The sequence below is a fragment of the Mobula hypostoma genome, chromosome 3 (genome assembly GCF_963921235.1).
Source record: "Mobula hypostoma chromosome 3, sMobHyp1.1, whole genome shotgun sequence".
NCBI classification, from domain to species: Eukaryota; Metazoa; Chordata; class Chondrichthyes; order Myliobatiformes; family Myliobatidae; genus Mobula; species Mobula hypostoma.
In genome coordinates, this window is record NC_086099.1 from 104,980,173 (window position 1) to 105,002,905 (window position 22,733).

At 40.5% G+C, this 22,733-nt stretch overlaps 1 protein-coding gene across 4 annotated transcripts in view; it reads left to right on the forward strand.

Annotated features, from left to right (window-relative positions):
• prdm5 (PR domain containing 5) overlaps positions 1-21,182 on the forward strand; it is a 331,962-nt gene extending 310,780 nt beyond the window's left edge. For 3 of the 4 annotated variants that reach the window (XM_063042227.1, XM_063042228.1, XM_063042230.1), the window contains 2 exons: positions 7,262-7,366; positions 20,514-21,182. In XM_063042227.1, coding sequence (XP_062898297.1) covers positions 7,262-7,366; positions 20,514-20,678 — 270 coding nt within the window. In that variant the 3' untranslated portion in view covers positions 20,679-21,182. Of the gene's footprint in view, positions 1-7,261; positions 7,367-17,287; positions 17,378-20,513 lie in introns of those variants that run through there. The other variant, XM_063042229.1, reaches the window with a different exon arrangement.
• Positions 21,183-22,733: the final 1,551 nt, after the last annotated feature.

A 22,733-nucleotide genomic window follows, 5' to 3' on the forward strand; every position in this document is an offset into this window, starting at 1 on the left:
CAGATCATTGCAGATAGTCATAGTCATAGTCATACTTTATTGATCCCGAGGGAAATTGAGTTTCATTGCAATTGCACCAACCAAGAATAGAGTATAGATATAGCAATATAAAACTATAAATAATTAAATAATATGTAAATTATGCCAAGAAATAAGTCCAGGACCAGCCTATTGGCTCAGGGTGTCTGACCCTCCAAGGGAGGCGTTGTAAAGTTTGATGACCACAGGCAGGAATGACTTCCTATGATGCTCTGTGTTGCACCTCGGTGGAATGAGTCTCTGGCTGAATGTACTCCTGTGCACAACCAGTACATTATGTAGTGGATGGGAGACATTGTCCAAGATGGCATGCAACTTGGACAGCATCTAGATGGAGCTCTGATGCCCGTACAGCTGGTCTGGGTATGAGGTTGGACCATTCTGAGTGCCAAAAGGAGAAGGCGGGGCCTGGGCAGAGGAGATTCGATACCTGTACAACTGGCCCGTGGGTGAGGTTGGATTGTTCTGGACGCTGAGCTGACTTGAAGAGCTTGAGAGCAGCTTCAGGCTGGGCGACGAAATCTGGGCAGATTGGGCGGCATGGTCTAGGCCTGGATCCCTTTGCAGTAGCCGGGTTCTAGTGCGTGGTACGATCCGCTCTTTAGATAATTTAAATGCCGGCCCAGATCAGAGGCGAGAGCTGATTTTGCTCACTCTCTGTGACCTTCACTCCTCTCTCCAGCGTGCTGGAACCTTTTGTTCTTCCATTATTTGGTCAGTTTAAATCCCGGCCCATTTTCTTGTGGGCATACTCAGCAAAGCTGTGGAATAGTAACTATAACAGGATCAATGAACGATCAACTAGAGTGCAGAAAACAACAAACTGTACACATACAAATATAAATAAATTGCAATAAATAATGAGAACATGAGATAAGGGAATAAAGAGTCCTTAAAGTGAGATTATTTGTTGGGAAAACATTTCAGAGATGGGGCAAGTGAGTGCAGTTATCCGCTTTTGTTCATGAGCCTGATGGCTGAGGGGTAGTAATGTTCATGAACCTGGTGGTGTGAGTCTTGAGGCTCCTGTACCTTCTACCTGATGACAGCAATGAGAAAAGAGCATGATCTCGGTGGGGATCCCTGATGATGGATGCTGTTTTCCTATAACAGCATTTCGTGTAGATGTACTCAATGGTTGGGAGGAATTTACCCATGTTCGACTGGCCAAATCCTTCTGTTCAAAGGCATTGCTGTTTCCATACCAGGTCGTGACCAGTTAATATATTCTCCACTACACACCTATAGAAGTTTATCAGAGTTTTAGGTGTCATGCCATATCTCCTCAGACTCCCAAGGAAGTAGAGGCACTGCCATGGTTTCTTTGCAATTGCACTTGCGTGCTGGGTCCAAGACATCTCCTCTGAAATAGTAACACCCAGGAATTTAACGTTGCTAACCCTCTCATCTTCTGATCCTTTGATGACGACTGGCTCATGGACCTCTGGTTTCCCTCTGCTGAAGTCTATAATCAGTTCCTTGGTCTTGCTGACATTGAGTGAGAAGTTGTTGTTATGATACCACTCAGCCAAATTTTCAATCTCCCTCTTCTATGCTGATTCATCACCAGCTTTGATTTGACCCAGAACAGTAACATCAACATCAAGCTTGAATATGGCATTGGAGCTGTGCTTAACCACACAGTCATAGATGTAAAGCAAGTAGAGCAGCGAGCTAAGCACACAGCCCTGTGGTGGACCTGTGTTGATGGAGATCATGGAGGAGATGTTGTTGTCAATCCAAACTGACTGAAGTGTACAGGTGAAGAAATCCAGGATCCACTTGCACAAAGAGGTATTGAGGCCAAGGTCTTGAAGTTTATTGATTAGTTTTGAGGGGATGATAGTATTGAATGCCGAACTGTAGTCAATAAGGAGCATCCTGATGCATGCATCCTTGCTGACAGATGTTCCAGGATTGAGTGAAGAGCCCATGAGGTGGCATCTGTTGTGGACCTGTTGCCCCAGTAGGAAAATTGGAATGGATCTAAGTCACCTCATAGGCAGGAGCTGTTATATTTCATCACCAAACTCTCAAAACACTTCATCTCTGTAGATGTAAGTGCAACTGGATGATGTTTATTGAGACAGGTCATCACACTCTTCTTGGTATAATTGAAGTTTGCTTGAAGCAGGTGAGTACCACACACTGCCAAAGTGAGAAGTTAAAGATCACAGAGAACACACCAGCCACTTGTTCAGCAGAGGTATTTAGTATGTGGCCAGGTACTCTGTCTTCAGTTTTCTTCTCCAGCAACTGCACATTTGCTGATAGATGCCAGGCAGAGGGGTCCTCATCCCTCTGTGTTTCAGCCTGGCTCGGAATCCCCCTCTCCTGCCACACATTCGGTCATGGTGATGAGCCTTAAATGTGCTGTGCCTGATGGTCCGGGTTCTTTAGTCGATCATGAGATCTGAGATCTGAAGATCACCGAGGTGACTTAAATATCAATAGGATGTCAATGTACATGGCATGTTTAGTGTGTTTGTAGATGTCCCTGAAATAGGTGGTGTTGTAGGTAGCGGATCTGCTGAGAGCTGGACCTGCGGCATGCAAGAACAATGATTCAGAACCTTACAAGAAGTCCAGATATGACTACAGAAGGCATCATGAAAGTGAAAGGACATTTCTGTATGAAGTTAGAAACAATGAATGCACAACAACCATTGTCTATTGTAAGGCAAAAGTTAACAGTATTAGTGACTGTGATGCTTCACTCCCCAGTGAGCTTAATTACCTTTGAAAGAAGACAATAACATAATAGCTGTGCAAATCCTCCGGCACCTTGATCCTCTGAACTCCGGCTTGGAGACTGAAGTCATATCATCCTTCAAGTGGGTGAATCTTTGCAAGGCATGTACTTGGCTGGACACTGAAAGTCCGTACTGACCAATAGGCTAAGAGTTTTCAAGGATATTTTCAACTTTCTCACTGCTGTACTTGGATGTTCCTACATGCTTTAAAAGGGCATCAATCATATCAGTGCCCAAGAAAAGCAGGGTGAGCTGTTTAAAGGAATATGGTGTAGTGGCAATCAAATCTACTGTAGTGAAAGGTTGGTCATGGCTGGAATTAACTCCTACGTTTAATCTCCTCAAAAAATTCCAACAGGTTCATCAGGCAAAACTTTCTCTTCAGGAAGCCATGCTGACTTTGTCCCATCTTGTCCTGTGTCACCAAGTACTCCATAACCTCATTCTTAACAATTGACTCCAACATCTTCCCAACCACTGAGGTCAGGCTAACTGGTCTTTAAATTCCTCTCTGCTGCCTCCCTCCTTTCTTAAGGAACCGAGTGACATTTGCAATTTTCTAGTCCTCCGGAACCATGCCAGAGTCCAATGATTCTTGGAAGATCATTAATACCTCCACAGCCTCTACTGTTACCTCTTTCAGAACCCTAGGGTGCAGGTCATCTGGTCCGGGTGACTTGTGTACCTTTAGATCTTTCAGCTTTTTGAGCACCTTCTCCCTTGTAATGGTAACTACTCTCACTTTTCTTCCTTCACATTCTTCGACAGCTGGCACGCTGCTCATATTTTCCACAGTGAAGACTGCTGCAAAATACTGATTTAGTTCACCTGTCATAACCTTGCCCCTGTGATTATTTCTCTAGCCTCATTTTCCAACTACAGGTTTCCCCCACCATCCTATGAAACGGTTCGTAAGCTGAAATGTCGTAAAGCGAAGAAGGAATTACCATTTATTTATATGGGAAAATTTTGTGAGCGTTCGCAGACCCAGAAATAACCTACCAAATCATGCCACACAACACATAAAACCTAAAATAACGGTAACACATAGAAAAAGCAAGAATGATATGATAAATACACAGCCTGTATAAAGTAGAAATACTTTTCCACAATCATTACTGCACTGTTCTCCGTAGCGAAAATCTCACGCAAGCGCTCTCGGCAGAAACACGTGCAAGCGCTCTCCAGTAACCTTTAAGCTATGAAGCTGCCAAATCATACCAAATAACACGTAAAAATACACAGCCGATATAAAGTAGAAATAATGTATGTACAGTGTGGTATCACTTACCGGAATTGGGACAGCGCCGAGCACACGATGGTGTGTTAGACTTGTCGGAGTTGGGGTAGTGCAGTGGCCCCCACCCTCCGGGCCGCTGAGCGATACATTGCCGCGAAGAACACAGGGGTCCAGCGGTAGCCAGGAGGTACACAGCACATCTTTAAGAAAAAAGCCGAAACAAACATGCTAATTAATTAGGTGCCGCCCGTAATTGTCGGCCCAGATCAGTGCTGATTTCTCATTGCGTCGTCTCTGATCTGGGCCGACAACTACGTATCGGTGGCACCTAATTAATTAGCGTGTTTATTTCGGTTTTTTTCTTAAAGATGTGCTGTGTGCTTCCCGGCTAGCTTTGCATTCTCCGCGAATCGGTATCTGTCCGTGGCCTGGGGGTTGGGGTGGTGGGACACTGGGGTGTCATCTCATCGTCATCTGTTTCCATTAGGGCAGGCAGCTCATCTTCTCCTATGACTGCCCGCCTTGATGTTGAAGGTCGAGGTTCGTCGTCTGCTGTGGTTGATGTGGAAAGCTTGCTTGACTGCTGATCCTCACGCATTTTTCTATCACACAGTTCTTTAATAAGGACTCAAACCATCCTGCAAATATCCCCTAAACTGACGTACCCTTTCAAAATTAATGTCGTATTTTATCATTACTCATTTGGTTTCGATTGTTATCCTTTTTTCTTCCAATTGCATCAGCTCTTCATCTGTCAGTTCTTGGTGATGGGATGCCAAAACCTCTTCAACATCATCTTCGTCAGCTTCCACAAGCTAAACTCACGTTGTCCTTACTTCCTTCACCACGATCAAAACGCTTAATTATGTCTAGTTTTACCGTAAGTGAACACCCTTACGAGCTCTTTCAGGCTTTTCCGATACCATAGAACTCATCTTGCAAATGGCTGCTCACAGGCACGTGTTAAAGCAAAGCAGTTCCGAATCCGGGGGAGAGCGGCTGCTCGGGGCGTGCTGCCTTTTATCGCGCGCTGATTTTTTCGTGCGCTGATTTTTTATCGCGCGCTGAATTTTTTTTTCGTAACAGTGAAAACACCTTCTGAAAGCGAAAGCAGGGTACTAATGTAGGTCTTTTGTAACAGTGAGGTTTCGTAAAGCGAACGTTCGAAAAGCAGGGGACACCTGAATCCTATATCCACTCTCATCTCTCTTTTATATTATGCTAGGCCAAGGCCAAATACTGTTTTAATTTAGGGATTCTCATTTAATTTCACTTTTTGTAAAACTGGGTGTCTACATTTGCTTTCCATAATCATTGACTCCATCTCTATTTATAGTTTGCTGACCACTTCTGGCATTGTGCAGAAGTTTCCATTTGTGAGCTTAGTGTTTTAGTGGACAGTTCAATATGGCTTGATTCATTACAGGGGTGTTCTGGGACATGGAGAAATGAGTGGGCAGCACTGATATGCCTAACACTGTTCTCACACATAGTTTTCAAAATTCAGCTTCCCTGGACATCAGTTAAAAACACGCAGAAGCAGAAAGCCAGGTTTATTTATTTTACCTCTCACTTACCCAAAGCTGAGGAACAACCTGAATCATCGTTATTTCCCTCTCGTAGATTCGCTTTTCATGGTTAAAGAACGAAGGCCAGCAAACAAAAAATAACACAATAAAGTTTGGGTTTCTTGTGCAGTGATGTGGGAGTAGAAAGAGCTCAGTATGTGAACAGCAAACCTTTTCCTGGTGACTACGGGGTTATTTGCCCAATGATGAGTGCACTGAATCACAGCAAGGGTGAGGCCCCAGCATGAGTCCTGCAGTGGCTCATCATAGTGAGTTCATGAACCTTGACCCAGCTTCTCAAGCTGAGAGCCTCTGGAACGGTTCTCCCAGCTGTCAGAGGGAATGCTGAATTTCCTGAGACCTTGCTTGACTTAGTTGTTTTTAAGTGTTGCCCTTCGTCTGCATAGGAGGTAGTTATTGAGTTAGCTGTTATTCACAGTATTAAGCAAAAACTCCACCTGTTTCAATCAATGAGACCTGTGAGAGGTCATCTATACTATCAGTCATTTATCTAAAGGGTCTTGTTGCCAACATTTCAAACCAGAGCCACCCAAGGAATTTTCTGAGACAGCAAAGTGCATTAAATGGCATTCCTGGCCACAAGGAGTACTGATACAGAAGCAAATAAATAACTTGCCTTTCTACAGTGCCTTTCATAACCTTAGGGTGTCCCAAAGCTTTCACAGTCAATTAAGTATTTTTGAAGTCTAGTCTCAGTTGTAATGCAAGAAACGCAACAGGCCGTTTTTGTAACAAGGTCACTCAAGATGAAAATTGAAAGTGATTCCTTCAGTATCAGAATTTTCAGTTAAACCTTTGAGAGTCACTAGAAAAGCTCTTATATATATTTTAAATGATTTCAACAACCTTCACCGCAACATCACAAACAGATGGATTTTAATTTCCAATTGTTAAATATCCTATCTATTCCCATTTGCAGAATCTTGATAAAATCCTTTGGTATTTCTGTAATTTTGTAGCCATCTTATGCAGCTGCTATAGTCTCTATAACTTGTACCTCAATAAGTAAGTTTAAAAAAGATAATTTACCAGAACAATATACAAATTCTGCCCTTTTAGCAACTTGATTTTTGTTGAGTCTTGAAAAAGTGAAAAAAAATACATACAAATGAACAAAGGCACCAGTGTGTCTCTAGATTGAGTGTGGCCAGTACTATCACTCTTTTGCCTTTATCTTTACATATTTCTGTTTATCTGTGGCACCAACAAGAAAGCCATTATTTTACTGTTCCTACAAGAATGAGTAAATTTGAGAAACCAAAAATAATCATGTTTTGACTTCGGAATTTAAAGTAAATTGAGTGCATATGTAAAACAGGTACGTATCTCTTTTTTTTGGTTTAATCTAATCTCCAGTATTACACTGCCAGTATAAACTGAAGAAATTCCTTCAATGGCAGCCTTAATGGCTTTATTAAATTACTGTTGGGTAACGATAAGAAATCTTGAACTTGATTTCCTTAGGTGCTATTGTCTCTTTTGCAAACAAGTTATGGTTTTTCGCCAGATGAATCACTGAACCCCTTTGAGGATGTATAAAGCCTGCAAATCTAGCACCACATTACAATCAAATAATTGCTAGGTTTCTGCATTGGCTCACTTTCACTTTGTGTATTGTCATTCTGTTTCATTTTTTGCAGGAAAAGCCTTACCAGTGCTCGGAATGCAACAAAGCTTTTAGTCAGAAAAGGGGTCTTGATGAACATATGAGGACTCACACAGGAGAAAAACCATTCCAGTGTGATGTAAGTAACTGAAAATTTTTGTGCTTTTTTTTCGTAAATTGGGATCAAACTTAAACAAACAATCACTCATCTGAGAGAGGAAGGGTATAATGAATCTGATACAGTACAAAGTTTCCTCATATGGGCCGAAATTGTACATTTATTTGTTCTATGTTCTAATATTATGCTATATATCAGCTTTTTATTCTGTAGCATTTGGGATTTTATGTATTCAGTGTTTTATAATATTGTGTAGTATTAAGGCACACATGTATACTAACCATATACCATATAACAATTACAGCACAGAAACAGTCCATCTCGGCCCTTCCAGTCCATGCTGAACGCTTACTCTCACCTAGTCCCACCGACCTGCACTCAGCCCATAACCCTCCATTCCTTTCCTGTCCATATAGCTATCCAATTTAACTTTAAATGACAACATCGAACCTGCCTCAACCACTTCTGCTGGAAGCTCGTTCCACACAGCTACCACTCTCTGAGTAAAGAAGTTCCCCCTCATGTTACCCCTAAATTTTTGCCCTTTAACCCTCAACTCATGTCCCCTTGTTTGAATCTCTCCCACTCTCAATGGAAAAAGCCTATCCACGTCAACTCTATCTATCCCCCTCATAATTTTAAACACCTCTATCAAGTCCCCCCTCAACCTCCTACGTTCCAAAGGATAAAGATCCAACTTGTTCAACCTTTCTCTGTAACTTAGGTGATGAAACCCAGGTAACATTCTAGTAAATCTTCTGTGTACTCTCTCTATTTTGTTGACATCTTTCCTATAATTTGGTGACCAGAACTGTACACAATACTCCAAATTTGGCCTTACCAATGCCTTGTACAAGTTCAACATTACATCCCAACTCCTGGGTGTTACTATTTCAGAGGAGATGTCTTGGACCCAGCACGCAAGTGCAATTGCAAAGAAACCATGGCAGTGCCTCTACTTCCTTGGGAGTCTGAGGAGATATGGCATGACACCTAAAACTCTGATAAACTTCTATAGGTGTGTAGTGGAGAATATATTAACTGGTCATGACCTGGTATGGAAACAGCAATGCCTTTGAACAGAAGGATTTGGCCAGTCCAGCATGGGTAAATTCCTCCCAACCATTGAGTACATCTACACGAAATGCTGTTATAGGAAAACAGCATCCATCATCAGGGATCCCCACCACCGAGATCATGCTCTTTTCTCATTGCTGTCATCAGGTAGAAGGTACAACAGCCTCAGGACTCACACCACCAGATTCATGAACATTACTACCCCTCAGCCATCAGGCTCTTGAACAAAAGTGGATAACTGCGCTCACTTGCCCCATCTCTGAAATGTCCTCCCAACCTATAATCTCACTTTAAGGACTCTTTATTCCCTTACCTCATGTTCTCATTATTTATTGCAATTTATTTATATTTGCATTTGCATAGTTTGTCGTTTTCTGCACTCTAGTTGATCTTTCATTGATCCTGTTATAGTTACTATTCCACAGCTTTGCTGAGTATGCCCACAAGAAAATGGGCCAGGATTTAAACTGACCAAATAATGGAAGAACAAAAGGTTCCAGCACGCTGGAGAGAGGAGTGAAGGTCACAGAGAGTGAGCAAAATCAGCTCTCGCCTCTGATCTGGGCCGGCATTCACAAATGTCATGAAAGTTGTTTTTTTTTGGTAGCAGCAGTACTGTGCAATACATGAAATTACTACAGTACTGTTCAAAAGTCTTAGGCATCTTAGTTCTAAATACTGTATGTGGCTAAGACTTTTGGACAGTACTGAACATGAAAAGAAATTTGTATTTTTCTGAGAAAAATGTACAGACTCCCCAATAGCTGAGCTTTTGTGTATAATCTTGGTAACAGATCATTTCTCCATGAAACCATCATTTTCCATACGCATACAAATCGTTGCAGTTGGTTATTTCCTACAGGCGTCCAACTCCTCATGAAGTGCAGTGTGAGATTTAGAAATTGCAGATATCACCCAACTTGAATTAGGTCATCTGCTTGAACACCCGGAGCCAGGATCCATGTTTCTATATTTCCCGAGATTGAAAAGTAGGCTGTTTGATACATTGAGTCAATGGCAGCTTATAGTGCAATCCTACGCTCCCCACTGACTTTCCCTGGGACTTATACTTCCCACATTTCTACCCACTGAAAACTTGCAGCAGCTGATTAACCTACCACAGAATAATTTACCTGAATATCTGAAAAGGTCTGAGCCATGTCATAGTAAGTTTAGTCACTTGAATTATTCGATACATTTTAATTTTTTTTGTAGAATGTACTCAAGTTCCTGAAAAGTTTTTCAATACAACTTGAATATTTGAATGTGGCAAATAATGATTTTTGTTAGCTCTGGCTATGTCCGAGTGTGGGGCTTCTATATTCTATAAAATGTTTTCTTCATGTTTTTAGTATTTGGAACTTATTCTAGATTTCCCTTCTACTGCTTTCATCTCCGCCATCACCACTCCACAACGCCGGTCCCTAGTACTCATCTCCAACGTGATAGTGAGGAAGGTCCTTCTGCTGTACAGGAATACACTGTAACCGGTCAAACCACGTCAGTTGAGTCAGACGTTTTCCAATTACCAGCGAACCATTTAAGGTGTTCAGAAGCCAGTCATAATTGTGGTTGGTCACTGCAAACCACCAATTCTTATCTCATACCGGCAAGAAGGAAAACTCAGCATCAGAATAGAGTCATTTTAAAGCCTGTGTGCAAGTAGGAATTGATACTCTGTCCAGTTGGTTGCACATTATTTCCATGTAGAGATATGAATATACACTGAGCCATAGGAGTGATGATTTTGGCAAGATCTGTAGTATTGTTGGACTATCTCATGTTACTCCTGCTGGTTTGCACTGAAGGTGAGTAAATTGCTGGATGGCAGTATGCACATTGCAATTTAGTACCTTCATATCATTTGCAGATTAAATTATGAAAGTAACTCTCTCAGCTTGAAAATGTATTTAATGTTTCTCAAATATGAGTGGCATTAAATGTCTTTGTAAAGCTGAATAGTTTTTTTTGGTTTAATGTAAATAATGGAGGAACTGCACAACAGTTTGAAAATTTCCCTAGCTAAACTAAATTCCATTCCACCAGTGAAATGAAGGGAACTTTTAAAATGTCAACATTCAATGCTCACATTAAATTTTAATTTGTTTCTTTTTATAATGCTGAGGTTAGTAGTACCTACGCCAGGCTGCTGTTTATTGATTACTGCTCAGCATTCAGCACAAACATACCCTCAGTTCTCATCAACAAACTCCAAAACCTGGGCCAAAGCAACACTCACAACACACTGGAGGAACTCAGCAGGTCGGGGAGCATCCGTGGAAAAGATCGGTCGATGTTTCGGGCTGGAACCCTTCGTCAGGACTCACGAAGGTTCTGGCCCGAAACGTCGACCAATCTTTTCCCTGGTTGCTGCCCGACCTGCTGAGTTCCTCCAGCGTGTTGTGAGTGTTGCTTTGACCCCAGCATCTGCAGATTATTTTGTGTTTCGAAAACCTGGGCCGTCCTCTACAATGGGATCCTTGACTTCCTCACCAGGAGACCATATTGTATGTGGATCGAAAATAAAATCTCCTCTTTGCGGATAATCAATACTGGTGCACCTCAAGGATGTGGGCTTAGCCCACTGCTCTAATCTCTCTACACAAACAACTGTGTGGCTAGGCACAGCTCAAACAGCATCTATGAATTTCAAATGGTGATAAGGAGGTGTACATGAGCGAGATAGATCAGCTGGTTGAGTAGAGTCACAACAACAACCTTGCACTCAACATCAGTAAGTTCATTTGATTGTGCAGTGGAAAGGGTAAGCAGTTTCAAGTTTATGGGTGTCGACATTCCTGAAGATTTATCCTGGGCCTAACATATTGACGCAATTACAAAGAAGGCATGACAGTAGGAGTTTGTGGAGACTAGAGAAGTCACCCAAGACGCTCACAAATTTCTACAGATGTACCGTGGAGAGCTTTCTAACATCTTGTATCACCGTCTGGTTTGGAGGTGGGGAGGGGGGAGCACTACACAGGGTCAGAAAAATCTGTAGAAAGTTGTAAACTCAGCCAGCTGGGTCATGGGCAATAGCCATCCCAGCAGCGAGGGCACCTTGAAAAGGTGATGCCTCAGCCAGATGACAGCCATCAATAAGGACCCCCCATCAGCCAGGACATACCTTCTTCTCATTGTTGCCACAAGAAGGAGGTACAGGAGCCTGAAGACATACATTCAGCATTTCAGAAGCAGCTTCTTCCCCTCTACCATCAGATTTCTGAATGGACATTGAGCCCACGAATATTACCTCACTACTTTTCTCTCTCTGTCTTCACTACTTATTTAATTTTGTACATATTTTATAGTATTATAGTACTATTGTACAGTATTATAGTACTATTTTATAGTATTATAGCACTATTGTATAGTATTTCTATTATTATGTAATGCATTGAGCTGCTGCTTCAAAACAAGTTTCATGACATATGCTGGTGGTATTAAACCTGATTCTGTGTCTGATTATCACCTTGTATAAATTTTGTGGTTTAAGGTGTTTCCGAAGATATGAAACACACTGAACTAAAAAAGATCCATTCTGCCATTTATTCATTAACTGATGAATACCCGAGTGATGCAATTCCAACTTTTTGTACAGTGCCTATTGCCTGAGAATTGCAATGGTAATTCTTGTAGTATTTGTTGTTAACAATTTGTTGTTAACAAATTTGTTGAGAATTTGTTGTTAACACAGCAAAGCTGCAGACTACTTTCTTTAATGCCTTGTCCATTAACCTTTTTTCTCTGCCTTCGTTTGCCAAAAAAATCCTCTGTGCACTAAAAATCCTTTTAACAAACCTCTTAGAAGTTGAGAAATCTGTTCTTTTTACCTATTCAAGTCCTACAGCACTGTGAATGAAATTCCAGGTTACGCTCCCATTCTCTTTCCAAGAAGATGTGTGGATTTCTAACAGTTAGGTAACTTGGCAGGCTGCTCCAAGCATAAACTTAAGGAACCTGAATTATTGCATTTGCCAAATTTCTTCAGTTTACTATGGAATCCTTAGCAGCTGTTGTATTTTTCCATGTTTTTTATGACCCATAGCTGAACTGTGTAGAAAGCCCTTTTATCAAAGGAAGGTAGACGCTGAAGAACATCTTGTGACCGGTTGATTTATTTCAGTTGCTAGAACTCCAAAAACATCCAACTCCCACCCCCCAACTTCCATTTTCAAATGTGGATAATTATAGATACCATCTTTATTTAACAGTTGCTAGAAATTTGATGCATTGCCAGTTTCAACATTTATAGATTGAAAAGTTGCATACCTACGCAGTCTGGTTTGTAGAAGGCCTTGACCACAGCACTGTCTGAAAAATACAGCGGTCTAACATTGATCCTTTACAGCATTATAATTTAACCAGTCATCAAACTGAACACTAATGGGTGGAAGCAATTTGAGGAAGTTAGTCACACCAATCTGTCTCTCAGATCACTTATTGCTTGGTTCAAGGTTAGTATTAGTACAAGCCGAAGCACTTGTAGTGCTACAAATGAAAGGCTTTGTGGCTATCTCTGACTGGTACTTATGTGTAGAGTGTACTAAAATTGTTTTAAAAAAAGGTGAAAATAATAGGCTTAAAAGAGGTTGAGTATTATAATTATTGTGCACAGCTCCACATATGGAACAAAATCTAAATAATATTTTGATTTCAGCAGTGTTCAACAGTATAATGAAAAATGCTTAATTTTTAGTGACAGGATAAAAATAAGCCTGTCCAGTTCTGGATCCCCTTTTGTTGTTTACATAACTTTGTTCTTGTTTGGAATTTGTTGAAAAGAATGCAGATGAATTCATAAGAAAGCAATACTCGATTTCCTGCCTCTTCTCCAACTTTCCTACTATATTTAATTCTCCCAGTTTAAAATGTCCAAAGACATTAGGGAAATTGAATGAGTAATTAGAATAATAACTGCGCTAGATTTCAAAACCCTCTAAGATTAATTGGCTAGAAGTAGGATGAATTCTTATATTATATGCATACCACATTTCTAATAAGAGTGAAAAACTGCCGCTGTTGAAACCCCAATAGAAAAACAGAAAATGCTGGAAGCACTTTGCAGATCAAGTGACATCCATATGAAGAGAATCAGAGATGACATTTCAATTGATGGATCCCTTTTCAAAACTGGGTAGAGAGAAAGCATGAGTGTTTAATATTAAAGTAGGAGAAGGAAGGAGAGAGAAAAGGGAATGTGTATGGTAGGATGTAGACAAAAGCAATCAAGTTAACAATTTCTTAAAAAACCATCAGCACCTTCACAAAGTTCCACAGCCCCCAACAACTCCATGATTTCAGTCTCTGAGGCTGACTCCTTCAGGAGTGTGAATCCTAGCCCAGACGGTATAGCTGGTCGAGTGCTGAAGACTGGCCGGAGTGTTCACTAGTATCTTTAACCTCTTGCTTCGGCAGTCTGAAGTACCTACCTGCTTCGAGCAGGCTTCAATTATACATGTTCTCAAGATAACCTGCCTCAATGACTATCATCCAGTAGCACTTGTGTCCACCGTCACTAAGTGCTTCGAGAAGTTGGTGATGAAACATAAAAAACTCCTGCCCAAGGAGCAACTTAGATCTTCTCTAATTTCCCTACCGGCGCAACAGGTCAACAGCAGATCCCATTTCATTTGCTCTTCGCTCAACTCTGAAACATCTGGACAGTGAAGATGCACATATCAGGATGTTCTTCATTGATTACAGCTCTGCATTCAATACTTTGAAGGTATGAGACGTGAATTAGCTAAGACAGACTGGCAAATGACACTTAAAGGATTGACGGTGGATATGCAATGGCAAGCATTTAAAGATTGCATGGATGAACTACAACAATTGTTCATCCCAGTTTGGCAAAAGAATAAATCAAGGAAGATAGTGCACCCGTGGCTGACAAGAGAAATTAGGGATAGTATCAATTCCAAAGAAGAAGCATACAAATTAGCCAGAGGAAATGGCTCACCTGAGGACTGGGAGAAATTCAGAGTTCAGCAGAGGAGGACAAAGGGCTTAATTAGGAAGGGGAAAAAAGATTATGAGAGAAAACTGGCAGGGAACATAAAAACTGACTTAAAAGCTTTTATAGATATGTAAAAAGAAAAAGACTGGTAAAGACAAATGTAGGTCCCCTACAGACAGAAACAGGTGAATTGATTATGGGGAGCAAGGACATGGCAGACCAATTGAATAATTACTTCGGTTCTGTCTTCACTAAGGAGGACATAAATAATCTTCCAGAAATAGTAGGGGACAGAGGGTCCAGTGAGATGGAGGAACTGAGCAAAATACATGTTAGTAGGGAAGTGGTGTTAGGTAAATTGAAGGGATTGAAGGCAGATAAATCCCCAGGGCCAGATGGTTTGCATCCGAGAGTGCTTAAGGAAGTAGCCCAAGAAATAGTGGATGCATTAGTGATAATTTTTCAAAACTCGTTAGATTCTGGACTAGTTCCTGAGGATTGGAGGGTGGGTAATGTAACCACACTTTTTAAAAAAGGAGGGAGAGAGAAACCGGGGAATTATAGACCGGTTAGCCTAATGTCGGTGGTGGGGAAACTGCTGGAGTCAGTTATCAAGGATGTGATAACAGCACATTTGGAAAGCGGTGAAATGATCGGACAAAGTCAGCATGGATTTGTGAAAGGAAAATCATGTCTGACGAATCTCATAGAATTTTTTGAGGATGTAACTAGTAGAGTGGATAGGGGAGAACCAGTGGATGTGGTATATTTGGATTTTCAAAAGGCTTTTGACAAGGTCCCACACAGGAGATTAGTGTGCATACTTAAAGCACACGGTATTGGGGGTAAGGTATTGATGTGGATGGAGAATTGGTTAGCAGACAGGAAGCAAAGAGTGGGAATAAACGGGACCTTTTCAGAATGGCAGGCGGTGACTAGTGGGGTACCGCAAGGCTCAGTGCTGGGACCCCAGTTGTTTAGAATATATATTAATGACTTGGATGAGGGAATTAAATGCAGCATCTCCAAGTTTGCGGATGACACGAAGCTGGGTGGCAGTGTTAGCTGTGAAGAGGATGCTAAGAGGATGCAGAGTGACTTGGATAGGTTGGGTGAGTGGGCAAATTCATGGCAGATGCAATTTAATGTGGATAAATGTGAAGTTATCCACTTTGGTGGCAAAAATAGGAAAACAGATTATTATCTGAATGGTGGCTGATTAGGAAAAGGGGAGGTACAACGAGACCTGGGTGTCATTATACACCAGTCATTGAAAGTGGGCATGCAGGTACAGCAGGCGGTGAAAAAGGCGAATGGTATGCTGGCATTTATAGCGAGAGGATTCGAGTACAGGAGCAGGGAGGTACTACTGCAGTTGTACAAGGCCTTGGTGAGACCACACCTGGAGTATTGTGTGCAGTTTTGGTCCCCTAATCTGAGGAAAGACATCTTTGCCATAGAGGGAGTACAAAGAAGGTTCACCAGATTGATTCCTGGGATGGCAGGACTTTCGTATGAAGAAAGACTGAATGAACTGGGCTTGTAGTCGTTGAAATTTAGAAGATTGAGGGGGGATCTGATTGAAACATATAAAATCCTGAAGGGATTGGACAGGCTAGATGCAGGAAGATTGTTCCCGATGTTGGGGAAGTCCAGAACAAGAGGTCACAGTTTGAGGATAAAGGGGAAGCCTTTTAGGACTGAGATTAGGAAAAACTTCTTCACACAGAGAGTGGTGAATCTGTGGAATTCTCTGCCACAGGAAACAGTTGAGGCCAGTTCATTGGCTATATTTAAGAGGGAGTTAGATATGGCCCTTGTGGCTACAGGGATCAGAGGGTATGGAGGGAAGGCTGGAGCGGGGTTCTGAGTTGGATGATCAGCCATGATCATAATAAATGGCGGTGCAGACTTGAAGGGCCGAATGGCCTACTCCTGCACCTATTTTCCATGTTTCTATGTTTCTACTATCATCCCCTCAAAACGAATCAATAAGCTCCAAAACCTAGGCCTCAATACCTTCCTGGCAACTGGATCCTCGATTTCCTAATTTGCAGACTTCAGTGGAGTGGCAGCAACATCTCGTCCAGAATTACCATCAGTGTAGGTGAACCACAAGGTTGTGTACTTGGCCTTCTGTTCTACTCACTGTATACTTATGACAGTGAGGCTAAGCACAGCTCCAGTGCCATATTTGCTGGTGACTTGATTGTCGTTGGCAGAATCAAAGCTGATGATGAATCAGCATATAGGAGGGAGATTGGAAATCTGGCTGAGTGGTACCACATCAACAATCTCTCACTCAACATCAGCAAACCCAAAGAGCTGACTGTTGACTACCGGAGGAGGAAATTGAAATCGGTGATATGGAAAGTCTTGTCAAATTGTCTTCCTTTTATTTACCCATTCCTTCCGCCTTACAGTAGTTGATAACTGTATCTGCTCTATTTCCTGCATCGCTGTCCTTGTCCCTTCTCCGTGCAGCCAAAACAAGAACAGGGGCACTCTTGTCTTTACCTTCCACCCCACCAGCCTCTGTATTTAAAGGATTATCCTCCAAAAATTCCACCACTTTCAGTGGTTTTCCATAGCCATCTTCCCCAAACTTATTCAGCATCCTGAAGAGGTTGTTCCCTTGACGATGACTAGCTCCTCCATCACCATCAACCATTCTCCCTCCACTGGCAATTCCCATGCAATTGTAGAACTTGCAGCACTTTCCCTTTTACCTGTTTCATTCCAACCATCCAGGGAACCAAACAGACCTTCTGGGTGTTGCCCTTCTTCCAGTTCTGTGTTTAGCACTTGATGGTCATGATGTTCAATGGTATTCGATGCTCATGATGTTAATGGTTAATATCAGAGAATGTATACAACATACAACCTGAAATTCTTGCTCTCTGCAGACATCAATGGAAACAGAAAAAAACCCCCAAGAATGAATGACAGGAAAATGTTAGAACTCCACGTGGCCACTTCTGCAATAGTGAAAACAAAAACTGACCTTTGTTCAGTCAATAAGGTTGATTCAACATCTCTAATCACTGGTTACTTTAATTCCCCTCTGACCTCTTGACATACTCCAAAGATACCCACCAAAGTTGAATTAAAAACACCTCCAACGTTGCTGCTGAGACTTTGCAGCCGTTGGGATGTAATATTGAACTCGATACTTCAGGTAATCAACTTAAATCATACACGTTTTCTCATTTTCCAGTTCTGATCAGGGATGCTTAACCTGAAAAATTGGCTTATTTCTTTACCAATAGATGTTGCTAAATCTGCTGAGTGATTACAGTATTTTTGCTCCAAACTGACTGTGTAAGAGGACCAACACGGGCGAAATTGCTACTGCATTTTGTAATGAGGAATGAACCGGAGTAGATGGAAAAAGTAAGAGTAGGGGACTATTAATGCAGGAATGATCACAATAAAGCATACTTTTGAATGATAAGGAATTCAGTATGATGAAAACAGAAGGCACATAATGGAATAAATCTTATTTTCCTTCTTTTTTCGTTTTATTTAGAGAATCAGCATGGTAACAAACCATTCCTGTCCAATGGGCCCATGCCACTCAACTAAACCCATTTGAGCAATTAACCCAATTACATATACATCTTTGGAATGTGAGGGGGCTGCAGAGACCCTGGAGGATATCCACATGGTCATTGGGAGAACATACCTACTGCTTATGTGGTTGAATTGAAACTGGGCCACTGGTGCTGGAATAGCATTATTCGAACCGCAATGCTACTGTACCGCCTACAATTTTAAGAGGGCGAGTGGAACCTGGGGAACAAAAATGAATGATTATGACAGTAAGCAGTAACATAGAGCAGCAAAGGCTCACATTTAAAATGATATTGAACAGAGTCAAACACCAAACTATCAGTGTAGAAATCCTAATACTGTATGCCCAAATGGGTGCACTGGATGATTTAGCAATCAGGCAGTAATAAACGTTCTGATCTTCTGATACACCCTGTTACACATTTAAAGTATCACTATTAAAAAAGTGTTGTAATGTTTGGGAAGGAAAAATATATTGATGCTCTACTAGAGCAGAAGATTCCATGACATTACACACAGAGGGGAATGCATTTGATCTCACTACAATGTTTACTTTTTAGACAATGACATTAAATTAGATCAGCAAGTTATTAATCTAATTTGCTGTTTCTGGCATCTTACATTACACGGATTGTCTTCTACATTTGCCTCCAAAAACAACAGTGATCATATTACCAGAGTAATTCATAAGCTGAAAGGTATTTTGTGACATAATAGCTTTATTACTATGCAAATTATTTTATTTTTAACAAACACTTCCAAGCAACTAAACAAGTTTCCTTGCATCTTTTTATAACTTAAAGATTCTGCAAGAACCTTGGTTTGTAGTCAGTGTGTTTGGAAAATCCTTCCTCATTTTTCTATAGAACTGGGTCACCTTCATCTGATTGAAGTGTGTATCTGATCATGTGCGTACTTCAATGCTATATTTTTAAAGCATGATCGTCTTTTCCCTTCTGGGATTTCTGTCTGATAATTCTTTTTTCTGATGCCAATAAATTCTGGACCCCCTCCACTGTTTTGATTTGCATGTAGACTATTTTTTTTTCTGTTTCCTTGCAAGCTTACAATCTGTGGTTAGTTGAACTAGACATCTATATTTCCAAGACGAAATAGCATCCTGTTTGTGAAGCAAAAGGCATTTCTGTTTGGCTTGAGTGCTGTCTCTTGCCCACCAGCTTATCACATCAGTAGTAAATGCTTAGTGCTATTTTTATTCAGTGTAAATATTCTCTTCCCAAGATCCTTCTACTGTTTGAAATTGTCAGGTTAGATTAATGTGTGGCTGTACCATTGAACTATGGATTTTTAATATACAATATATTACTATTTTTTTCAAATTTATATTTAAATGTATTTAAATATTTTTGCATTGTTAATTACTGAAACATTACCAGAAGTTTTACCTTTATTGATATTAATAAGGAGTTATTATAACAGCTCAAGGATAATATTGGTAAACACATATCTTTTTATTAAATGTGATGTTTTATTTAACTACAACTGAATCACCTTTTATCACCATGTAAAATAAACCCCAACATTAAGAACCCCTCAGAGAAATTTGCCAGGAACTTGTCATACTTTTAAACTATATATATAAAACAAATAAATAGAAATAATTGTCTATGTAGATATTTGGTATCAGTTTATAAACACAAGCACATAAGATAGGTGAACTTAATATCAGTGCCTGCGCACATGGAAGCAGATGTAAACCTGTGAAGTAACCTATCCCAATTTTTAACAGGGGAGTAATTTCCTTACATGCACAATATATATATGACATTGGACTTTCTGTGGACTAACACAAATAACAACAGCATTTCCAAAGTGTTGCTTCAAATGGTGAGGAAGATTTGGATTAATGTTTGCTTGGAATGGTGGGATTCAGAGATAGAAGTGAACTCCATTTGCCTTGGTTTCTGGGACTTTGTGCTGTCAAAAATGAGTACTCAGTTCAAAGGTCTAAATGGTCAAAACTACCCACCCACTTCACCCAAAAGAAAATACCTTTCTTCAAACATAGGGTCTATCACAGAAAATTTCATAGTTAACTTAGTGATAGCCACCCTGGTGGCAGTTTAGCTGAACACTCGTTATGACCTCTCCCTTCCTGTTAAGATCTTATGTCAACGTCTAAGTGTTGTCGTATCATAATCCTTTCAATAAGTAACAGTTATAAAGTCATCATGCATTGATTAGAAGAGGAATGAGGAGAACTTTCTTCACAAAAAGGCAGTGAAACAAATAACTCACTGACTAGAAGTATGGTGTAGTCAGGAATGCTCCTTCTGTTTTAAGTACACTCAAATATGGCCAGTAAGTATCATATCGGTAAGTCTTTGGAACAGATGCAGAGGAGTTTAGCAGGTTGGCTTTTCTTTAGCCCAGACGCAGAATGCTGAATAGGCTCCTCCCATGCTGTCGTTTTATTTAGTTTTCTTGATAAGAAGCATAAGGTCCAGAAACCCCTTGTAACAGCAACTTACAAAACTTGTACGAGAGTATTCTAAAATGTTCTTTTGCATTGACAACTTTGTGTCTTCATTATTTTAGGTCTGTGATTTATCATTCAGCTTAAAAAAAATGCTGATTAGGCACAAACTGACACACAACCCAAATCGACCAATGGCAGAATGCCAACTCTGTCACAAGAAGTTCACAAGAAACGACTACCTCAAGGTTCATATGGAAAATGTGCATGGAGAGACAGATAGCTGAAGCTTCACATTCCATCGGAGAGCTTCAGGATTCCTGGAGCTCAGACAATTATTGTTCCGTGCTGCGGTTGACTGCAAGTGTCAGTGGCATTGGAATGCTTTACCTGCTAGATATGGATAATTTACAAAGAAATGATTTGTATTCTTCAACAGCTAATATGTTTTGTTTTATTGAAGATGACAGCCTGCTGTGAATGAGGGAATATTGATTTCAAATGTTCAGGATTCATGACCTCTGCAACTGGTGACTCTGCTGCGGTTGTTAGAGAATTTATTCAGAAACACAGCAAGGTCTGCTTGCTTCTTTCTACCAGTCATTTTGATCATCATTATCTAGATTCAGACACTCTGTCATCATTAATCCTCATATTGTCACCAGTACCAAAGAATTCATTTTGCCCTCTGATCCTGACAAGCTTTTTATACCCATAATGATACTATTTGTGTCACATCGGCATGTATTATTACTATAATGATTTGCAACTTACACATGCTAGACATTTTTAAAAATAATAAATATGTGAATTGTAATACTGCTTTACTTGCTTTTCTCTTACTTTTTTGTGTGTTTAGGCATAATTTTATATTATGTATTACCTCTTGACTTCAATTCAACTGTAATTTGACATTTTGCCTCACCTAGATTTGACACTGAAACTGAACTTCGTTGTTACAAAATCTTAATATTATTTCTTGCTTGACCAAACATAGTAGCAAAGTTCAGCTAAACAGAAACTCTTTTCTAGTTAGTTTACCCAGGTCTGACCCTTGGTGATCAGATCAAATTCTGATCTTAGTTTTAGACAGCATTTGGAAAATAGAAGTGGCTGTGTATTTCATCATGTGATTATTGTATCATTTTAGTCAAGAAACATTAGAACATACTGAATAGGTTCACATCACAGAGTTGCAAACAGAAAAAACTGAGCTGGAAATTACAACTATGTTTTGCCAGACTCTGGCTGCTGTCTCTGGGAGAGTGCACTGTGATTTATGACCTTATGTACAAATATAATATAGACTATTTTTTTAATTTAAAAGATGATGGCTAGTGTCATCGGTCAGGTTTTGTAAACTAAAGGCATTTCCAACCCATCCCCCACCATCACTGGATCTCACTGGAATTGCTTCAATGTAGAAGTTATCCTGGCAGTGCTGGTGCTACTGTGCTTCAGAGGGAATATCCATCATCTCCTTATCCATACAACAAAGGCAGGACAATAAGTCCTGATTTGCATCTCAAGCAGAAATGACAAGGATTCCTGTAGATCTCTAAGGATTTAAGATGCCAGTGTATGAAACCACTATACAAATGTTTAAAAAAGCCATTATTATAATGATTATATAATAATCATGCACTAATTTACAGGATTAAAACAAGTATATGTGTCTGGTATTCCTTATACTGATACTGTAAATTGGTTTATTATTGTTCCATGAACTGAGGTACAGTGAAAAGCTTGCCTTGAATACTTTTTATACAGATCAGTTCATTAGAATAGTGCGTTGAGATACCGCGAAGTAAAACAATCTCAGAATGCAGAAAAATGTGCTACAGTTACAGAAAGTGCAGTGCTGTAGGCGCAAGGTCATAAGAGGTAGATTGTGAGGCCAAGAATCATTCTTATCATACTAAGAAGCTGTTCCATAGTCCTATACCAGTGGGATAGAAGCTGTCCTTGAGACTGGTGGTATTTGTTTTCAGGCTTTTGTATCTTCTGCCCAATGGCAGGGGGCAGAGGAGAGAATGTCTGGAGGGGATGGGGTTTTGATTATGCCAAGACAGTGAGAAGTATAAACAGAGTAAATGCAGGGGTGGCAAGTTTCCAGGAGGTGCTGAGTTGTGTCCACAATTCTCAAACGAGAAAATCTGCAGATGCTGGAAATCCAAGCAACATACACAAAATGCTGGAGGAACTCAGCAGGCCATGCAGCGCCTATGGAAAAGAGTAAACAGTCGATGTTTCAGGTTGAGACCTTCCATCAGAACTGGAGAAAGGAAGTTAAGAAGTCTGAGGGGAAGAAGAAATAGAAGGTCGTAGGTGAAACCGGGTGG